The sequence below is a fragment of the Crocodylus porosus genome, unplaced genomic scaffold, assembly GCF_001723895.1.
Source record: "Crocodylus porosus isolate Cpor-Errol unplaced genomic scaffold, CroPor_comp1, whole genome shotgun sequence".
In the NCBI taxonomy this organism is placed as follows: Eukaryota; Metazoa; Chordata; order Crocodylia; family Crocodylidae; genus Crocodylus; species Crocodylus porosus.
This window is the reverse complement of record NW_017728949.1, coordinates 44,834,282-44,857,038: the sequence shown is the minus strand read 5'-3', so window position 1 is coordinate 44,857,038 and position 22,757 is coordinate 44,834,282. Positions and strand designations below refer to the sequence as shown.

Below are 22,757 nucleotides of genomic sequence, written 5' to 3'. Positions count from 1 at the left end.
TCTGTCTGTCTCCAGAGTTTATACTCCCTGACTTGCCTACCGGCACCCTCCAGCAGACTCTCGGCTTCTCTTCCCAGTACCTAGGGCTTGTGCTCCCTGACTCTGCAGCCCGCGTCTCCCCGCTGGTATTCCCCTTTTCTCCTCCTGTCACAGGCTCAGCTACATCCCCAGCTGTCTGTTGAATAGCCTGCACTTCTCCAAGGCCATGCCCCCTGCACTCACTGATTAACAGGCTCAGGCAGCTCCGGAACTGCTGAGCCTGCCCCAGCATCTCTTCCCAGCTGCCGCTCTTCATTGCCTCTGTGGTAAGTATCAGGGCACATTGTGGGAGAGTCTGGAGTGAGTTGGGGGGTCTTTTGCCTCCCCTCTCACACTCTACCTCTCACATGAACCTGGACCCACCGAGGGGGAAAGATGAAGGGAGTAAAAACCACCCCCCTCCCTTCCTATCAGGAATTTAGAGCACCTGTTTCCCTTCCTAGCAATGGGGACCACTCCTCTGTTCCTTTCCCTTTCCCTGCATCTCTAAGTGCTTCCCTTTAACACTTATGAGGGAAGAACAGATGAGGACTGGGAGAGAAAGCAGTAAAAGCTCCTGCAACAGGGATGGCAAATTAACTGCCCAATAACTTTGGAAGTGCCAACAGCCTTCACACACTGTGGAGGTACAGAGAAAGAGGGAGACAGCTCAGCAACACCTTTAAAAGCTAATCATAAGATGCTGAAACCAATCTCATGGTTTGCTAAGGGGTCCAGAATGTCTTTGTCTGGTTGCTTCATCTGTCAAATGAGCATAATAAAACCTATGCATCCCACAAACCTACACTACCTAATACTCACAAGAAGCATGTTTGGTGCTTTGACAATGTAAACCACACAATAACAGCTAAATATTACCAGTAATCAGTATTATTGGTTACAGTTAACACCTGATAGTAGTAACATACTGTTGCTATTATAGGGAGTGTCATTTGGATACATAACATGGAATATGTTCCAAGGGAAAATGTTTCTGGTAAGAGGTTGTTGCTCTTACCAGGTGTTGCTGCAAGTGACTATCGACTGTACTAAGATATTTTTATACTGGTGGCTGATCTGTAGACATGTGATACATAGATTCAAAACCAGATCTAACAAACTCACATTTTGCCACATTTAATTTCCTTAATAGTTTAAAAAAGGCTAAAAACATATTCTTACCTGCCAACCCAGTCAACAGCGATCCCTTCTCCATTTGGCACATCATCACTTATTACTGTCTCCTTGTTTGTCCCATTTAGGAACATTCTTTCAATGATCTTCCTACCCACATCAATCCAGTACAACCTCTTTTCCACCCTATCAAAGTCCAGTGCTACCACATTTCTTAGTCCTTGCAAAATGAGAGAGTAAGACTGGCCATCTGCTGTGAGATTTCTCAGATAGTAACGGTTGCTAAAAATAAGATAGGGGGAGATATTGCTATTTTGTCGGCAACTCTTTCCATCAGGCTCACGGACATATCCCGGGGCACACTTACAAATGTAAGAGCCAGCTGTGTTCTCACAAATCTGGCTACATACTGATGGTGTTTCAGTACATTCATCAATATCATCGCATGTCCGTTTATCAGACATAAGTTTGTATCCAGGGTGACAAGAACAGTAGAAACTAGTCTGGGTATCTGTGCATTCGTGATCACACCCACTGATTGAAGGGTCATTACATTCATTAATCCCTGTGGTACAAAAATAAAAACATTATTCAAGCAACTGGGTTATTCAGAGAATAACGTATTCATAGGAGTCAAAATCAATTTATATTCTGAATCTCATCTTGCTATTTAGAAATAAGGGATACATTTTAAGCTAGTATAAATTGTCATAGCTCCGCTAAATCTATGAATCTAGGACAATTAATGCCAGCTGAGTTAATGCCAAATTCTCTTCCATGGAACTCAGTGTTATTCCTCAAAACAAAAATAAATAGTTACAAAGCATTTATCTGGTAAGAATAATAGTATAATCTTCTTAACTATAATATGTGCCATACATTCTACTTACCAGCATGCCCAAATTGTTAGTTTTCATGGATTAGTTAAATATACGAATTAAGCTGCTATGTTTAAGATAATATAATGTATTAATACGAGATATTATATGTATGTATTTTTCATAATCCCATAGGGAAGCCTTGATGGAAAATGTATCATTTTAATGAAGATGCTGGTTTAAGACTTCTATAGCATTTGTCTAAAATCTTAATCTAAAAACATTTTAAATTAAATTAAATATCAGACCCCCTAGTCCCTAGATAAATCCACACATACCACAGCCTTTTTCATCACTATTATCCAAGCAGTCATCTAGTCGATTGCAGACTTTAACCACTTCAATGCAGTTTCCATTGTCACATTTAAACTGATGAGGAGAACAGGTTGCTTCTGGTGTATTACAAAGGTGTTCCAGCTCATCGGACTCATCTCCACAGTCATTATCGCCATCACAGATATATGCCTTTGAAATGCAGCGCCCATTTTGACATGTAAACTGGTGCTGTTGGCAAGGTTGATAGACGCATCCCCTCTCATCGCTGCTATCACCACAGTCATTTCTTCTGTCACACCTAAAGAAGAATGCGGGCTTTGTTAAAATACAAGACAATGGTGACTGTCTAATGGACAGATGGATAGATGCATAAGAGCTCGTCTGCAGAAGAGCTGAGCTTCTGCAGTTTCGTTTAGTTTCTAAAGATGAGCAAATCTTTCCTCCCAACTATTCCCCTTATCCATAACAGACAGTTGTAATGAAACCACACTGTCTCATGCAGGGAAGAAGCAGCCAGAATTCTTCCATGAACAGTTACTGTCCTCAGAAGTAACTGTTTAATACTATTGGGGAGCATGGTCAATATATTACTCAAGCATCCTGCATGTTTTTAAAGTTAAAAGTTACACATAAATACCTTACATTTAAGTTATTCCACTATGAACTACAGACCTAATTAATAACTGAACAATGTGAAAACTGAAATAAAATGAATCCCATAATTTAAAACTGCTTTTAAGACCCTCTTGTTATTGCTGAAGCACATGCAAACCTGTATGAATTTCGTATGCACAATCCATTGTTACATGTGAATTCATTTGCAGAGCAGGATCTTCGCGTACAGTTTTGATGTTCATCGTATGCATCACTGCAGTCAGCATCTCCATCACAAACCCATGCCCGAGGGATACACCTCCTCATTGGGGGCCTGCTGTTCACACAGGTAAACTCAGCAGCTGTGCAGTTTCGGTTTGCTAAAATAAAGCATAGTCACTAACTGAATTAAACTTATTCTCTCTTGTGTGTATAAAATGTGCTTCTCCAGTGTACCTGGACCAGACATTTCTCACAGAAATATATGTAAAGGTCCATTTATGAAGTTTAAAATAACAAATTTATTTTTGGTGTCACCCCACTGACTGTTGTTCTACACAAAGGGTGCTGAAAAGCCTCCACACCTCAAGATTCCTGGAAGGTGCATAATGAATCAAAGCTCACACCCTCCACCTCCCAGTACCCTGGGATGATCAAACGAAGACAACAAATCCTGTAGTACAATTAGTGCAGCATCTACAATTATGCCCACCTGGTGCTAAAAAATATAAGACTAGAAACCAGGCCCCCCGCCCTTTATCTATTATGCATCCAAACAACAGTGATCCACAGCCCAACTCTCTCCACTCTCCAGCTAAGAAGGATTTTCATCAGAACCTGGCTAATACAAATATGTAATGGTAATTCATAAACAAAAACATGCTGTGGCAACCAGTGAATATAAGTATGCTTACTACTGCTGTCTGCATTACCTCCCTTCAAATTACTATATAAATCTCGTTTCATGAAGATGGAACAGCACAAAATGGAAAGGGATTTTAAAAACAAAATAGAATATGAATTCCTAGTAAGGCAGAGTAAGTCACAAAATCATAGAGACCCTGCAGGAAACTTATCCAGCTCTGAAAACCCAAGAGCTGTCCCAAGCACCATATTTTATTTGCATTAGACACCTACCACAGTTATGTCTTTGATCCTCATCGCTCATATCCCCACAGTCATTATCGCCATCACAGATCCACGTTGCTGGGATACATCTACCATCATCACACCTGAACTGGTCACTTGAACAAGTCCGCACGTGGGGCACTTAAAATGAATAGAATTACTCTGCTCGTTAGACTGGGTTGCACTGCTGTAATAACTGTTTGAGGGAAGTTATTCTTGGGAAAGACCAAACAAAGGCTCAAGGTAATAGAATTTGACTTAGGCTCTATCTGCTGGGATAAAAAAAGCAACCCTTCTTATCATCCCATTTCTCTCTTTGCAATAATAATCCCTACAAATACAACTCTGCTTTGTGTTTTAGGATGTTAATCTTGTTACACTTCAAAAATAGATTCCTAAGGAAATCTGAATCCAGTAAACTTAGTAAATTTGAAGAGGACATCAAATCTAATGACAATGCAGTAGCCATTTCTTAAGCAACAGTGGATGCATCTACACAAGATGCTGCTGTGCACTGGTTGTATAAACAAGTACTAAATAAACGCCCAGTAACCTAAGTTACTGTGCAGTAGTGTCACATAACAGTTTTTGCCATGTGATGGTACTATGCAGTAGTATCAGGCTACTGTGCAGTCAGAGTCTTGTACTGATGCTCCCAGTAAGCATAAATATTAGTAAACCTATTTGTAATGAGAGTGAGGCTTGGAGGAAGACCAGAAACATTTTTAGTTAGGTCTTAATAAAGGGAAAGCATTATCAGTTTAAATACAACCCTAAACCCTCTTAATGCACTAGCAGAGCAGGCAACAGTCAAAGTCACTTCTAAATTTGAATCTAAAAATGTAGTTTTCATTTTAATACTGTATTTTCTCATATACAACACATTTTCCTCAAAATCAGCCCCTCAAAACTGGGAAGCTGTTTTCTTCACTAGAAAAGCAGCACACCTGGAGACACCTGATTAGCAACTGGTATTAACCATCTCACAATCACATCTACTGGCTAAGCACTGTAGCTTCTGCCTGAAGGAGCAAGTGAGCTGCTGGTAGTATCTTGGCAAGGTTTGCAATGTGGAAACATCACTTTATTTACAGGACTGTATATGAAGAACTACTTATAGTAAAGAACTAACAGTCTTTCTACTGCCCTTGCAAGGGTCTTGGGCCTAACTTTGTATGATAGAGTAAGCCCTCCTGGGAAGACAAAGTGTTTAGGAACTGTGGCATCCTAAGAGACAGTCCAGGAGAGGCAACTAGCAGCTGGGACTTCCTGGTGTGGCAGAAAGTCCTTGTTCTCTGCTGGTTCACCCAGACTCTCCTGGGATGCCATGCTTCCTGGACACTCTGTGCTCCCAGGAAGATATACTCTTTGTCACACAGTTGGCCGTGACTGGAAAAATCTCTTTTTCTACCTTCTGCCTTCCAAAAAAACATGGTGCAAGTTTTGTTTGGAAGCACACTGTAGGCAAGAAAATGTGCTAACAATTCTTGCCCACAAACACACACTGTACTTCAAGAAACACAGGGAGTTATTTATCAATCTAATCTCTATCTCTGGTACAATCCTTGAGTGATGGCAGTTGCTCTCAGAGTACTCTAAACACTTTCCCAGTGACTTCATTCTGTTCTCTCTTTCTCTGCAGAGAATACTTTGCTTTTTTCTCTTCTGCTTTTCCTATCTCATTTCTCAGTTCCAAACTGCAGACCACCCCCCCAGCCAATTCATCAAAAACATTGTTTTACAGAAGAGAGGGGAGGTTTGAAAGGATTCATATTCCAGCCAGAGCTTTTGTGATGCAAATCCTAAGAAATTAAGTGAAACTACAGATTTGTATTATGTAAGCCACTCAATACCCTTGAAAGATAATTATTTTCCAGTTACTATCAGCCTGATCTAGATCCAGACTATCATTTAGAAGAGTAATTATTTCCCACAATGAATTTCATGACCATACTTCCTCCCAGAATAGTTCCCTTGGGTACACACTTACCACAAGAAGTAGGTTCATCAGAGCCATCAGCACAGTCTACTCCTTGATCACAGAACCAATGAGCAGGAATACAACGTCCAGATGTACAACGAAACTCACTATTTGTGCAAGTCAGTGAGACTGGAAGAAAAAACCTATGTATGACTTCTTTCTTTCTGTTACCCTTCCAACTTGTTTTAAGTTGCTTTTGAGTCCATGATACGCAAAAATATTACAGACCCCAAAAAAGAAAGAGAAAAAATTATGCTAGGAAAGATATCCTTTCATATTCTATCTGCAAAGAGCTTGTTGTACAATCTAGTGCTCTTTCTATGTAAACAATGGACCAAATTCTCTCCTCAGAAAAGTTCATGCAACTTCTATTGTTGTATCCACTTCTATGAGGGCAGGATTTGCTGTAGATACAAGATTCCATAGAGCAACTGCAAGACAAAACACTTTATATTTGAGTTGTACACAAGAAACTAATTTATAGTACAAGACACCTTTTTCCACTGCCTACACCAGTCAGCATAACTGCTTGCTTCAAAATGACAACAGTTTGCAGCAAAGAAATAAAACTTCACACCAGATCTCCCTCTTCCTTTTTCCTCCACTACTTTTTCTTGAGATTCCACAACAGAATGTATTGTCCATGGAAGAGAAGCCTGCGTAGCTCCAATAACAGTGTAAATAAGATGCAATGTAAAGTGCACCTGACGGATCCCCTGAATCCTGACCTACAATGTACCTTTTATACTGACAATTTTGCTATTCTTTGTGGTGGTTTCAGGTGACTGATCTCACTTCTAAACATGAAATAATGGAATTCTTGTCTAAAACCTGTAAATTTACTCTTTGGCCTTGCCATTTTGTATGCCTACAATAAAGGAATTCATAGGAATTACATGTTTCACTCACTAATACCTTGAGCTTGTTTCCTTTTCCCTTTTGCCCTCCATTTTTTCCCCACTCTCTCTCTGTTGTATTTTCTTTCTTAAGACACTACACTTTTGACTTTCTCTCATAGCTTCCAATTATGAATGCCGTCCATAACTGAGCAGTACTTTTTGGCTTTAAGTTACAGAAAAGACATGGCACATTCTTCATAAAACAGCATGAAGCTATATTTCTTCCTGGTTGGCAAGGAAGCCAAATTGTTTTCCCGGCACACGTGCTGTTCTATGGATTGGTTATAATCAGTGGACTCATTTTAGAAAGATTGTGGAATAGGCAATTCAACGTAGACAACTTTAAGCAATGAGCCTGGGCAAAATAACCCACTCAATCACTACCAGATATATGTAATGTCAACATACATTTTATAAATTGATGTGGGGTAGCTAAACATGGTCAGGACTATGCAAAAACAACTTCTATACTACAAATGAAAAACACTGGGAATGTCTACATATTCATTAACGTGCTTTAGTTAATGTGCATTAAATCTAATTCCATAGGGCATTTTTACATATGCAAGTGCTGTATCACCAGGTTTTTTGAAAAGTACCTGGTGCTGCAACACTTGCAGTTGTATAAGTGGCGAAATGTGAGTCAGCACTGAGAAAATTGTGGCTGCGCACTTTTGAACTAAAATGTATTTGAAGGTGCTTTAGTTCAAAAGCACACCACCACCATTTTCTGTGTGCATGCATTTCACTGCTTATACAACTGCACTGTGTGCAGTGCAGTTCACATCAGCTGTCATGTGGAGCACTTGATTAATCACATCTGCTCTGAGGCAGCGGATCTCCAGCACATCACAGGACAAGAAGGTATGTGTATAAATGTCCTCAGGGAGTTAACAGAAGTATTCCAGTAGGTAGGGGGTGGGAGCGCTTTATTTAGCCTGGCTCCTAGAGCTGCACTAATTAAAACGTCTGAAGCACCTGATGTATCAGCATCCCTGTGCTGGAAAATGGCGATAGGGGAACTTTAACTAAAGCTGATCAAACAAGTTTTAGTTTAAAGTGCCCCACGGCCATTTTCCAGCACAGGGACACTGATACACGTGATGCTGGAGTCTGCTGGAGTTCAGTAAGTACCACAGTGATTAATCAAGTCTGCTCTAATGCACTGTAATTAAAGCACATTGGAGCAGCCTCCCTGCATGTATAAATGAGCCCTCCATTTTGAAGTACTAGGAAAATGTGCATTAGCCTATTTTAATGCACATTAACTAAAGAATATGGTTTTAGCGATGCTTTAATGCACATTAAAATAGGCTTATGTACATTGCAGTGCACATGTAGGTACACCCACTGAGTAGTTACTGTTGACAGAAAACTAGATGATTTTGCACAATATTTGAAAGCAAGTATAAAAGATTCAGCGCATTCTAGAATATACTTATAATCACTTGGAAAAAATAAAAGAGCACACTCTAGAAAATGTTGTGGACTAAAAAAAAGGATGTCATTCTAGCATTAAGAAATTAGTGAAGGGATGTGCAGAAGAGTGTGTTTAATTCAGGTCACCTTGAAAAAAACTTTTGGCCTGAAAGCTACCCTGCAAAATAACCAGAATGAATAAAAGATCCTTAATATGCTACATGATGGCTGTTGTCATAAGAAGGAAAACAGAGGCCACGTTATTGGCAAGCATACGAGAGTATATACTGCACGCCAGGAATTGGGCAGTGGATCAGGCAGCAGAACATCAGAAATTGGCAAGGCAGCAGCATGTGCAGTGGATCAGGTGGGGAATGAGGCAGAAGCACACATCTGGGATCAAGCAGGAGCACATGTTGGGATTCGGACAGGGAATGGGGCAGTAGGTGGGGGATGGGACACCAGTGCATGTTAGGGATCAGAAAGGAAATAGGGAGGTAGCAAGAGCTGGGAATCAAGCATCAGTGAGGGAGCTGGGCTAGGTGGCAGCAAGGGTCAGGAATCAGACTGGGGGAAGAAAGCTGGAGTGCAGCCAGAAGGGGCAAGTAGTGCAAGGTGCTAGGGCTAGGCTGCCTGCCCTCCCCCTGCAGTTGGAGACAAATTTAAGATGACCCTCTAATAATTCGATTCTATACTTGGACAACTGTAACACATTTATAATTTTCCATGCACAGAATCTAATTATTGGGGGTCATCTTAAATTTGAAGTAATCTTGGATTCAGGTAAATATGGTAACCACATAAACATTTATTCTTTCTACAGAACATTTGAACCCGTACCAAAGGCAAGAGCTAGAGAAATAAATTACTGTATGAAAGTAATTAAGGCACTATTTACTTACCACAGTGAGTAGGGCTTTCATCACTCATATCTCCACAGTCATCATCTCCATCACACAAATATGTTCGAGGAATGCAAATGTTTGTGTTTTGACATTTTGTAAAACCAGTTTGACAAGTGCGCTCAGCTGTAAGGGAAGAAATATAGGAGAGAAATATATCTTAGAACATTTTTATCCTACTAAACTAAATTATACTGAAACACAATATTAAAAGTAGCATTCTCTTTAAGTATTCAGACTGTTTAGAAGTATCTTTCAAGGTCACTTAAGTCATACCCTGTTAGTTTTACCCCCAAAAAAATATAATGGTTCCAATAGTACTCAAGAGTAGCTAAAAGACCTGCAAACATTTTACTGTCATTGAAATCCACAGTAAATTAAAACAAAATAGATTTTTACAATTTTACTGTGTGATTTTCCCCTGAGTTGGGAAGTTAAAGACTAAGAACAAAACATTTTCCAGTCATTTTACTTCACATGTTGAAATAAATTCCATTGGACCATTTCTTTCGTACTGCTCTATGCGAAAATTCAGATGACTGAATTTTAATGGCAAAAAATGCTGACAAAATATTTTCAAAACAGTGCAGTCTGATTAACAAATGAACTACATGAATTATCAATATTAATCTAAATGCCCTTTGTGTTTTGCTAAACAGAATAATAACAAAACAATCTATTATTTTGAAATAAATACTGAACCAATAAAGAAAAGAAAACCAATTCATAGTCTTTGAGCTTTGTAAAAAATAGATATTAAAAGACATAGTAACTCATAAAGTAACATGGAAAATATTTGCTGCCTATTGCAATTAGCATAACTTCACAGTAGAACCCTACAGAATAAATTTGCTCCACAAATCTGATTCCCAGTCTTGACAAGATGTGTTCAGTTTACCATGATTAGTCCTGCTGAAGTCAACAGGGCTCCTCACAGCCCGTTAAGGTTAGCACATGCATAAATCTTTGCAGGATCAAGGACATACAGTATGCTTCAAGTAGTAGTCAATAGTAATAATAATTAGGGCTGTGCAAAGCTTTAGTAGCTGATTTGATTCAGAGGAGATTCAGTCCTATTTGGGGATCGACTCTCCAAATCCGAATCGAAGCATGAGACCAAGTTAAAGCTCTGAATCAATTCCAATGCTTTGAATCCATTTGGAAAAGATTCAGCCAATTCAGAGATTCGGCCATAGCCTACAGGCAGCTGACAGCTGCCTCCAGCTAGGGAAGGGGTGTGGGGAGCATGAGACTGGGGCCCAGATAAGCTGCCCAGCCAGGGTGGGGAGACACATTACTTCAGGAGGGGGGCAGAGGGATGTGGGATGCAGGCACAGCAGCACTGGAAGCAGGGGCTCTGCCCTGCTGCCACTTGCCCAGCTCTGGTGGGGGATACAGGCGCTGCTCGCTCCAGGCAGAAGGAGGCAAGTGGCAGCAGCACAGAGCCTCCACTTCCAGTGCTCCCACACCCGCATCCCAGGGGCTCCGCGCGGACTGGCAAGCAGCAACAGGGCAGAGCCCCTGCTTCCAGAGCTGATGCAAGTAAGGCAGCACTGGGAATGTGGGCTATGCCCCATCCCCACCACCAGTTGGCCAAGCAGCAGCAGGGCAGAGCCCCTGAGGCTCCCCCCACTGGAGCAGAGGCAGGCACATCCAGAGGAGCCACAGGAGAAGCCCCCATGGCTGCCCTACCCGGCCCCATCCCTGACATGGCCCAGCCTCCTTGCTCTTAATAAAAGCCCCGCATTCACAGGCTCTGGCAGTGGGGATTGGGGCTTCTGAGGGCTTGTGGCAGAGCCCCCCTAAGCAGAGTAGCACAGTGGGGGAGCAGAGAAGATTGCTGCCCCCCCCGACCTGGCACCCATGTGACAGCTGTCACATCACGTGGGTGCAGCGCAACTCGGCAGGGCGCCACACACTGTCTGGGAGCTGGGGTGGCTCCAGCAGTCAACCAGAACCTGGAAGCACTCAGCACCAGTAGCCCCAAGTCCCAGGCAGCACACAGCACCCTGCCGAGCTGCACTGCATCCATGCCATGGGGCAGCTGCCGCATGGGTACCAAGCAGGGAAGCAGTCCCCACTGCCTCTCACTGCCCAGCACTGTGTGTGTGTGTGGGGGGGGTTCTGCCACGAGCATCCAGAGACCCCAAATACTGCAGCTGGTGAGTATAGGTTTATTTCTTCTTTTTTTTAAGTGCCAGGACTAGGCTGGGGCGGGGCGGGGGGTGAGGATGGACAGGACAGCCATGGGGGCTTCTCCCATGGCCCTCCATGCCTGGGGAGAGACAGGCACAGCCAGAGGAGCTGCCCTGTTGTGCCTGCCTCTCCCCACCTGATCAAAATCCCCGAATCTCTCCAAATCAGTGCTGAATCTTCCAAAGCTGATTTGGCTGAATTGATTCAGGGCAGTGATCCGAATCGCCGAATCAAATCACTGGCCTCTAAATTGGCCAAATCTGAATCAAATACTTCCCTATTTGGACAGGCCTAATAATAATAATAGTTATTATTAATGTTCTCAAATTTCTCATAAATATCTTTAATCAATCTGTTTTGCTTCAATATCATATAAAGCAGCATACATGTTAAAATGCATGCATTTTCATTTACTAATACTGTCGTATTCCTTTACAAATAAAATAGTTACAATGAACTTACGGCAATTTCTCTCATCTGATGTACCATTATCATAACAGTTGTTTATACCATTACAGACATATTCTCGAGATATACACCGCCCATTATTGCATGTAAATTCTGTGTGGGAGTTGCAAGCTCGGAACAAGCAACCCAGCTCATCACTGTTGTCTCCACAGTCATTATAGTGATCACAGCGATAGTGGTATGGAACACAACGCCCATTGCCACAGGTAAAAGCTGTTGGCTGACAGGTATGAAAAGCTACAGGGGATAAAAATGAAGAAAATTCATGGAGGGAATGTCATTTTAATTCCTTGACTAAGGTAGCAATGGAAAATGTAATGCTTCTTTTACCTGCCAAGACAAACACTGCTGCAAAACGGACTGCATGAAAAGTAAAGTACACATTGGAATTAGAGAAAGTAGAAAGGTAAAATCAGGTAAATATGATTTAAAGGCAATCCTAAATATCCCTTCTTGTTTCACAAGCAAATTTGTCCTCATAAAAACACCTGATGACAAAATCTAGAAGCAGCTTCAAAGGACTGCTACGCAACTGAATCTCATAATCATCAAGTCAATAATTTAGTGTGATAGACCTCAGAAGAAGAACAGAGTTCTGTGTCACTTTTTAACAGTTATTAAAGTGCTTACCACACACACTTTCCAGTTCATCACTGCCATCACCACAATCATTGTCATTGTCACACTTCCATCGCTCTGAGATGCATAGCCCATTAAGACATGTAAAGAGTCCTGCATCACACCTGGTCCCATTGTCCACAATGCAGTGCTTGTTATTATTAGCTAAATACCAATGGCCTTCAGAAGGACATTGACACTCTGCACCAGCAGGCCCTATATGTATTTGAGATTTAAAAGAAAAGGGAAATTGAAGTGTTCAAGACATTCTAGACATTTATAGACTTTCTATAAAAGTGTTTAGAGTTGCTCTTACTTTTTGAGTCCAAATGAGACCGTATTCTATGCCATCAAATGATATGGTCATATCAGCCAAAAAGCTAGGCCCTTAACATTAAGAGTGGGACTTTCAAAGTCATTTGGTAATGAAGTAACTCTTCTTTTACTGAAGTCAGTGGGAGTGGATTTGACTCCCAACTCCCAGTAATATAAATGGAATTTTCAAAAGTGCCCAGGTATCTAACTCCCAGAGGCCACCTATATCTTAAGACATTTAAATAGCTCTATAAATCAGGCTTTGGGTCTTTTGAAAAACCTTATCCCAAAGGTATTTTACAGAGCCTCTCTCAAGCTTGCACACATTCAGCTTAAGGCCACTCCTTTGTAGGGTACTTAGTAGGAGGTGGTACCATTCTGAGTTCCCGCTATAATCCACTGGTGCATATATGTTATAGAGCCTCCTTTGTGATCCATTGAGAGAGTATAAGTGTTACGGCTCCCAGCTAAGGAGTCCTCTTCATTTCAAGATATAGAAGCTTATGATTTTGAGTTCTGGAGGTTCACAGTTCAATCTGCTGCCAGATCACAACATTTAATTTGTTCACAGTTTTAATTCAGTTGAGACGTATCCCACTTCTGAAGAATACTTTAGCTATTCCCATGAGTTTTTAAAGATAGCTCATTATAAGTTCTGCTATATTCATCATCACCAAAATAATTACCTGGTGCACAAACATGACTGCAACCACCATTAAACTGGTTGCAAGGATTGCTGCACTGGTGTTGCTTGCTTTTTGACCAAACATGAATATCCAGTGGCCTTTGTGGCAAATTCATGATCATGGTGATCTGGTCTGAACCATCATATTTATTAGCTCGGTAAATGCTTCTGGTGTTCCAGTCTGTCCAGTAAATGTGCTGATCAAACAAGGTCATGGCAAATGGACGAAGAGCAGTGTTAACAATTACTTCACGATTTGTACCAGTAAGGGTGCATCGCTCAATCTTCTGTCTAAAACAAATGAGGAAATGCTAATGCCTGAAAAACATAACCTTTAACTCGTTTATCTATACAAGTATTTAATTACTCTTTGTAAACATTTCTCATCAATTAAATATAAGAGTACTTTATTAAGTTTGTATTTGACATCCCGGGCTTTTCAAACTACTGGTTCAGTAATAATAAGGTTCAGTAATGGCTTTGAAAATGCTAATAGTAAACATGCTTCATAATCTTCCAGTATGGAAATGCTTACATACTGGAAACAATCAGCTTTTAAAAGAAAAATTTTAACCAACTACTCTGACAGCTAAAATGAACACACATTTCATTATCCTCTCTGAAAAACACGCCCTGAATTGGATGTATTCTTGAGTAAAAGTACAAAGGCACCAGGAAATGAAAACTTTCTTTCTAGTTGTCACTAATGTAAAACTAAACTCATATTACCAGGAAAAAACATCTAAACAGCATTTTTATACACAGTAAATACATAAAACTTGGGTGATTTTCCCATGAATAAGCACATGGTAGAAGAGTTACCATAAAATAATCACAGTGGCTTCTAGGTCAGATTCCCCTGTTAAGAGCACTGTCTGTAATAAGTAGCACAACCCTAGAAGCAAAATCTCAGAGATGCACAGGCAACAGACACATGGCTCAATCCTACAGATTTTGTGACAAGTAATGTCCACATTAATAGGTTGCTATCCTTTATTCCTAACAGTACTACTGGCTTCCATGCCATTTTGCCACTGATTTCCATTTAACTGTTCCCATCCATATGTTTCTTTCAGTGAAAGCCACACCAGGAATACGGTATAATGCTGGCTGAAGAATCAGTTTGCACTATAATTACCAATGCATTATTATTTAAAATTGTGTTTAGAAAGAAAAAAATGCTTGTCACACAAATCAGAAAGATAAATAAGCTCTCTGTTTCAAAGATGCTGCAGTCTAATAAACTACACAGGAACAAGAAAGACCAGAAAAAGGCAGAGAGTGGAAAGATTGTCTTTTGGAAGACTACAAAATTCAGAATTTCTACAAGAAATAGGAAATAGGTTTTATGCAGGTGATAGAAAGTGCTTGGCAGAAAATTAGAAGATGACAGTCATAAGCAAAAGGGAAGTGTGGGAGAGCTTTTAAACCAAGTGTGAAGAATCTTATGCCCTAAAAAGGCTGATCCTAACACCCTTTCCTGATGTCCTCCTGATTAGACAACCCACTGAAGTGTGGTGTTTCCATGGCAGGGCTGCTGCTAGCTAAGTAACAGGATGAAGCAAGCTATGTGGGCTCTTCTCCTCTCCTTTAAGGACCTGTTGTGCAATCTCCATGCTACTTTCTGCTGCTTTCCTTTCAGTGTGGCTAAAGGGAGGATAAAGCTCATCTGTGTCTGCAGAAATAAAAGTTACAAAGTGTTGTGTGCATGTGGAAAATATCAGCTGAATAGAAAAAAGTTGGAAATTGCTCTGAAAACAATGACATTTCCAATGTACTTTGACATTCAGACTTTGAAAAAAGGCTTATCAGTCATAGAACAGATGTAGGCAGCACATAGAAAAGGAAGGCAGAGGATTGAAAAATACTTAGCTGATAATATTCTTTCTGCTAACAGCTTCTCTCCTTGATTATCACAACTAATGGGCAATGCTTCTCACCTACGGAATTCAGTGCTACTGTCAGACTCCAAGACTTAGCTTCACCTTTCAGTTCAAGCCACCAGAAGAATTTTTCTGAAGTTTTAGAAACGCTCTGGTGACTTACTACTAGTCGTTAGCAGTAAACACTTAACCTGTGTTAACTAAACTCCAGGCAAATATATGTTTAAATTCCCCTTTATAGAAAAACGTCTATTATGTTCCAAACTACCAGGGAGGAAGGAGGGGGCCGAAATAAGAAAGAAGCTCCTAACAGAAACAAAATTATCAGATAAGGCAATTCACATTTTTGCCATATAGCTCCTCTCCCCTTTCATCACTAACAGGAAGTACAAGGCAGTGATTTATAGACATGTGAGAAAGATGTAATTTGACCCCAGTATTCTTTCCTGCCATGGCAGGGGGTCGGACTAGATGATCTGCTCAGGTCCCTTCCAGCCCTAGAAACTATGAAACTATGGAGGGCAAAGCAGAATTTTAATTATTATATAAAAGTAATAGGCAGACAAAAAACTTCCTTAGAAAGCAAAAGCTTTGAAACTGAAATAATTCAAGGTTGGCACTAAGGTAGATGCACCTTCCTATCAGATGGTGGTTTCACAGGGGAATGAAAACTTACTTTTGCAAATATCCCTCAGATATCACACCCTTATTCCAAATGCCACTAGGGACCTTGTGGAGGGAGCTATACAAACAGTTTCTCAAGTATCTAGCAAGCTAACCAGTGCAGGATTTTAACATCTTGCTTATAGCAACTATGAGAACACAAGACCAAGAATCTCTTCTGCCTTAGTTCTGCCACCATAACTAAACTGACAGCAAGTCCTAGAATGCCTAAGACTAGGTAAACATAAAGGGGGTTATATTATAACTGTGCTCTCCTCTCCTCCCCTACCTAGGCATAACAGAGTGTCAATTACAACCACATTTTGAAATGTTTGGATGTGCAGTTGCTAACATGGTGAATGGGAGAACTCATAGGCATGGCCTATGTTCCAAAATCTTGACAATTTCATTATGTGGTGATTGCTGTAAACTTTGATCCATAAGAGAAGACTGTTGTGCTGCTCTTCCCCACTCCCTTAACTCCACAGTTTCCTGTGACATATTCTTAACTTCATCATACTAGCCAAATAAGAAAAATCTGGGGCCAGCTTTTTATCCTTAAATAGAATGACATAGTTTTAATAATTAGTAGCCGTGATGAGAAAAGCTGGCCCCAGGTTTGTTTAGTTTGGCCAGAGTGATGAATCTTGACATGTGAGGATACCTGATTTAGCGAGTCCTGTATACCCACATAAAGTTGCTATGACTGGCACACATGTTTTTCATGATACTTGGTTGCAAGACCGGAAAAAACTGTCCCAGAACTATCTCAGAAAATCTCTAATGCAACTGAGATCCCAGGAAAATTGTGATTGTTGCTTTAAATTAAAAGATTAAAAAGGATCTAAATTAACAAAGAGGCCACATATGTCCAAGATCTTTCTATTTCTCCATATTACCCTAATTAAATTTGACCTGATTGAGGAATGAATTCCTTGTTTGAATTCTGAACACCAAAATGTATCAATGAGGTGTACAGAATGTACAGAAATGCCCTGCTAAAGTACATTTTTCTTCCTATGCCCAGGCTGTTTACTGCAGTCCATTTACATCAGGATGAAAGAGAAGTCACTGCTCCCAGAAGTCTGATCTTCACTGTGGGTTCAGTGGAGATTCCCTGGCTGTCACTCATGTCTGAAGTCAGCAGAAGACATTACTGCAGAGAAGTCTGACCTTAGATTATTCTTTATTTTTTCGGATATAAATATTCAGGCTTTAATTAACTGAAGGTTAAACAAGTTTGTAATTAACTGAAAGTAAGCGAAAACTTCTCCTCTGGCTAATTTATTATATAACTGTCCACAGTGTATTCTACCTTCTCCTAAAACACCTGGTACTGACCATTATGAGATATAGGCTACTAGACTTCACCCCAGTATGATACTGGTGAAAGCACATATGGTCTTTTTTTTCTATGATTTTGTTCAGATTGAGAGAGTTGCTTAAGACAACAGCACTCCTGTATTTTTAAGAATTTATACAGTACAAGGTGTGACCCTGATATCTGAATATCAGATATTCCCTTGCAGGCAGAGGGCATCTCTAGAGTTTGCAAGACTTAGCCTGGAGCAGGCTGTGAGGGGCTTTAGTCTGCATGGGAATCCTAATGTTCTTGATCAGGCTTCCCAGAGTAAAGTTCTGGCTCTGTGTAAAACTCATGGTCCCAGCCCTCCTATCTAAAAGCCCCATTGGCTTGTCACAGGTGAGCACAGATCATCCTCTGAAGCTTCTTAAAATCTGCATATAGCATCTCTTGGACTCAGCTGGATCCTTGCAGGGTCTCTCTGTGACTTTGTTGGAAACAGAGGGAGCCTGCTGAATAGGTGCAGTGTTGGAAAAATCAGAAAGTTAGGACCCTAGTCCTGATTTCTTGGACTAGGGTGAGGGGTAGAGGAAGGAGCTACCGCATGAAAATTAATAAAAATTAAATTTAAAAAACAAAGCAGTTGGGGGGAAAAACTGTCAACATGTTCCACTGGTAGGAGCAGAAATTCTGGTAGCCTGTGTTAAGGGCAGGGCTCAGTCCAGAAGCCTCTAGGGAGGAAACTGGGCCATCTCCAAATTCCACAGGTGAGAAGCGTCTGTGAATCCTCATGAGGAGAGAAGACGTGCAGCAGAAATATACATATTAGAGAAGATGCTAAAAAAACAAGTCCAGGATTAAGTATAGAACAAATAAACCAATGATAGGTAAAAATGCCATGATACAACAGACTAGATTTAGCTCAATGTGAATTTCAGGAAAGACTTTAATTCTGCAGTTAATACGTGCACCTGAAAATAAATAAATTTAACTGTATGTGGAATTACCAGTCACCTCAAAGATTTGTTACTTAAATCAGTGGAAACTGCCACTAAAGTCAATAAAGTGTTGACTGAAGTAGAACATGGCCTACAGTTCTGTTCATCTTATGTGAGTCAGAAATAACAATATGGCTAACCAATTACAGTACTACATACCTACTAATTATTACAATGTAATTTCAAAGCCATTAATTGATTAATACTTACTGCTCCATAAGACTGTACACAATTCCTTTGAGAAATGGAGGAAAATAAGTACTAAATAAATACATTATTAAAAAAAAAATCCTACTGTACATCAACATAACCAAGCCACAAATACATACAGACTTGCATCAGCCCAGTAAAGCTGCTGTTCCTCATAGTCCAAGGTAAGTCCATTTGGCCACACCAAATTGGTGCTTACAATAGATATTCGAAAGTTTCCACCAAGTGTAGCTCTTTCTATCTTTGCATTGGTGCTCCAGTCTGTCCAGTACATGTATCTATCAATCAGACAATGGCAAAGTTATCTCTTTGGCAAACAAAATCCACAGGACTCAGTTATGTCCCAAGATACCTGTGACCTGGCGTCTCTCACTGAACTGAGGAGTGAACTGGGTATTCTGAAGAAAGAATCATTTCCATTAATTAGAACCCTGACTCTGCAAGAGGATCTACTAACAAGGACCCCTTCATTGATGAGGAACCTCTGTGTACTGGTACACTGAAAATATGAATACAATTCCCAGCTCCTTGCCACGTCAGGAAAGTCAGTCACCATCTTTCCCATGTTTTTCCATTTGTAGAACTGTGACTGTAATATTATCCCCTACCCTTTCAGGGATGCTGTGAATAAAAATGCATAAAAACCTAGACAGAGAGATATCTTTGCAGTAACAACCAATCCTAGGGATATGCTATTCTCACAGAATCCTTGTTTTCAGTAATCACCATTTATTTGTCCACCTAGATGAGATGAATGGCAGACTGATGCTCTCCCTTACTGTTTTTATCTAAACTGATGCTAGATGTTGATTTGCAAGCTCTCCTGCCTGCTGATACAGAGATATTTCTCTTATACTGATACAGATATATTCCTCTCAAACTTGGAAATTGTTCCAGGAGAACAGCAAAAAACACCTTCCTAACACCAGGATGATCCTTCTGCCAAATCTCAAACACAAGTTTTCAAACACAAATAAAGATGTGCATTTCAAATGCTTTCAATCGCAGAGGTGTATAATTTTTAACTAGGAGACAACTTATTTTCATGGTTTTCTTCAACCATGTTCTCAGAAATAGTTGAACTGTTTCAGTCAAAACTTTCCCTCCAAAACAGCCTGAGACACCATGGAAAATTTCAGCCCCAACATTTATAAACAACTGAAACCTATGGGTGTGCTCTGGGGGGGAGGAAGGGACGTTTTAATTGGATCAGCTCCCAGACAGCTGCACTAATTAAAACGCTGTAGCATTATGCGTATTCAAAATGGCTGCAGGTGTGTAAGCGACGTTTCTGGTATGGGCTGTGCCAGAGGCTATGCACCTCCCCGCTGGGGAAACAGGCCTTTGGTCTGGACAGCCTGGATTTTGACGAGGCCTACGTCTTGTTTTGGCTGTAGTATACCCTGCACAAGAGTGAAGATCAGGGCTCTGCCTCCCCTAGAGCCCCTTCCACATGCCATCTGGATTAGAATTTCTGATGCATTCATACAATTATGGCACTGACAATTGCCATCTGGGACATCAGACTTCCATTTTTTGTTAAATAAAGTGTTTGAATCAAATCATGCCCTGGGCTCATGCCATTGCCATACAATTAGAGACAACTTGGACCATCTGGTCCTTTAAATAAAGTGCGCCTTAATTCACCCTTGCAGTCATCTGGGTTTCAGTTACTCAGTTCAGTACACTCTCCCAGCAATGTCCCTACTAGCAACTAGAGTTCATACAAATACAAAAGGAAAATGAAAGAGAAAAAAGTCCATAGGCATCACTCATGCATCCCTTGGCAAAGGTCTGCTCCTACTGTAGCCATGTGTTATCACTACTGTGAGGAAAGGACCTGGCGTGGCTCCTCTGGCCCTGTTCCTGGAGTGCTCCTCAGCCCTCACTGCTCCTGTAGCTTCTTCCTGCCTTTGAGCTGTCAGGGCCCCAGGTTTTGCTGGGCTTTACTTGGCTCCTCTGTGCTGGAGCCACAGATCCTGTTTCCTCTGCTGTGCTGCTCCATAATGTGGCAGTTGACCACTGGCTCTGCTGTCACCAGACTTCCAGTTATGCCGGTGGTTCCTGCACGCCTGCCAATGCGGAGTGAGTAGGAACTTATGGGCCGGGGTCACCACCTCTGCCACTGGAGGTAGGTGGGGGATCTTCTTAGCCAGTGAGGGATTCTGGTCCCGGCTTCCCTCACTTCTCCCGGAGTCCCTCAGGGGGCTTCCTCCTGCAGGTCACCTCTCTCTGGGGTTTTCCACTCCCACAGGGGGCACTTTAACTAAAGCTTGTTTAGTTAAAGTGCCCCTGCCACTATATTGAATACACATGATACTGCAGCACTCTGGAGTGTTCTACTTAGAATTCTCCATCGGACTTGAATAATCAAGTCTACTCTGACACATTATAATTAGAACATGTCAAAGCATGTGTATAGGCATTCCTTATCTTAAAATGGAAAGTGTTAGGCAGTTTTAACTATAGACAATGTCACTGGCTCCTCTTTGAGCTAATAATATCACTATAATGAAAACTCTGCTGCATGAATATAAACACATACCCCCTGCAAGGATCTAACACGATGGCTCTAGGTCGTGGAACACGGGCAATCACTGTACGGTTGGATCCATCCACAGCCATTGAGCTGATAGTCTGGTTTAGAAAGTCGCTGTAATAAATCCTGTTATTGATCCAGTCAAAGGCTATGCCATCTGGAGTTCCCAAATCTTAGGCATGCATGCAAACACAAAAGAGAGAAGGATCTCTTCATTATAACTTTCTGAAACACAGATAATACTTTTCTTCAAATCAACCCACTTTCATAATGGAACAAGTATAGAGGCATTCGTTCAGATCAGGCACCAGTGGCATCAACAGAAATTTGCCTGAATTAAAATCTAAGGACCTGTATTACCAAGATGTGGCCAACTAGCATCCCAACCACTTGCCTCTATCCATGTCCCATCCCCTGTTCTATCTAGTTTGTCTTTTTTACAGAGGCAGGAAGCCTGCTTTTCTATATATTTGCATAGTGTTACTGGAAATAAACATCAACTAGTCTTATGCTTCCATATTTGAGCCTGAATACTGATAAAGATGTAATAAGAACTTAAGGAAAAAGTTAAGCAAAATATCAGCAGAAGCTTTTAATATCATATATTAACTAAGTGGTCTAACTTGATCATTAATATAAACTTATTATGATTACTTAACTAGCAGGCAGGTGCTATAATTTTGTTTTGTTAATATCCAGTTAATTTGGATTATGCTTAACACCACTTACCTGAAGCAATTACAGTGGGAGTTCCAGTTCCTGAAAAAATACTGATGTAACTGATTCTCCCTGTTCCTGCTGGAGAACTTTGGGTAAAATATATTCGATTGTTAGTGCTGTCATAGTCCAGGGCTACTGCAGTTCTTAACACATTCAGTGGGCGAAATGGAGGGCTGTGATTTTCAGGATCTAAGTGTATGCTTCTAAGGGCATTCTCAGCAGCAAAGATCAAGTAATTATCTGTTGAAATGGAACAACTCTTGCCATCACTTCCTAGAGTGCCAAAGGCACAACCACATTTGGATGTCTGCCGAACAGGCAGTGCAAAACACAGATGAGAACAACCTCCATTGTTCCCCAAACAAGGATTGTTGTTGACATCAACAGGTGACTGTGATTGAAAATGGTTGTTATAAATGGTAACATCCCTTAACCAATTAATGTTGTCACGTATAACTGTTGGCTGTTCTGAGTTGCCTGGCTCTTTGCTGGCTCGGAAGACTCTTTTCAAGTTCCTATCCACCCAGATCATAGAGTTTTCAAAAATTGTGATGCCATATGGAGTTGGGTAACGACTACCATAGCGCACAATTTCAGTGTCACCTCCTTCTGGCTGAATTCTTGCAATCATGTCTAATGAATCATCAACCCAATAAACATAGCCATTGCTGTGATCTACTGCCAAGCCACGAGGTGTGACAATGCCCTCAGATACAAGCACCGTTCTGTTGGTACAGTCAAGTAAAGCACGTTCAATCTTTGGATTCTGTCCATAATCTGCCCAGAAGAGGTATCTGTTTTTTGGGTCCACTACAATATGCCTTGGCATATCCACTCTGGTTTTAAGAAGAACACGACGATAAGTAGTGTTTAAACGCAAAACTTCTACAAAAGTTTCTGTCAGGAAAGCATTTGTAAAATAAAGATTGC

At 40.9% G+C, this 22,757-nt stretch overlaps 1 protein-coding gene across 2 annotated transcripts in view; it reads right to left on the bottom strand.

Annotated features, from left to right (window-relative positions):
* LRP2 (LDL receptor related protein 2) overlaps positions 1–22,757 on the bottom strand; it is a 179,069-nt gene that overhangs the window by 54,444 nt on the left and 101,868 nt on the right. For both annotated transcript variants that reach the window (XM_019553734.1, XM_019553736.1), the window contains exons 38-49: positions 21,837–22,757; positions 21,114–21,279; positions 18,688–18,846; positions 13,513–13,802; positions 12,524–12,727; positions 11,888–12,130; positions 9,230–9,355; positions 6,019–6,138; positions 4,038–4,169; positions 3,079–3,280; positions 2,309–2,604; positions 1,201–1,717 (exon numbers count right to left, since the gene is read on the bottom strand). In XM_019553734.1, the coding sequence (XP_019409279.1) occupies positions 1,201–1,717; positions 2,309–2,604; positions 3,079–3,280; positions 4,038–4,169; positions 6,019–6,138; positions 9,230–9,355; positions 11,888–12,130; positions 12,524–12,727; positions 13,513–13,802; positions 18,688–18,846; positions 21,114–21,279; positions 21,837–22,757 (3,376 nt within the window). The remainder of the gene's footprint in view (positions 1–1,200; positions 1,718–2,308; positions 2,605–3,078; positions 3,281–4,037; positions 4,170–6,018; positions 6,139–9,229; positions 9,356–11,887; positions 12,131–12,523; positions 12,728–13,512; positions 13,803–18,687; positions 18,847–21,113; positions 21,280–21,836) is intronic.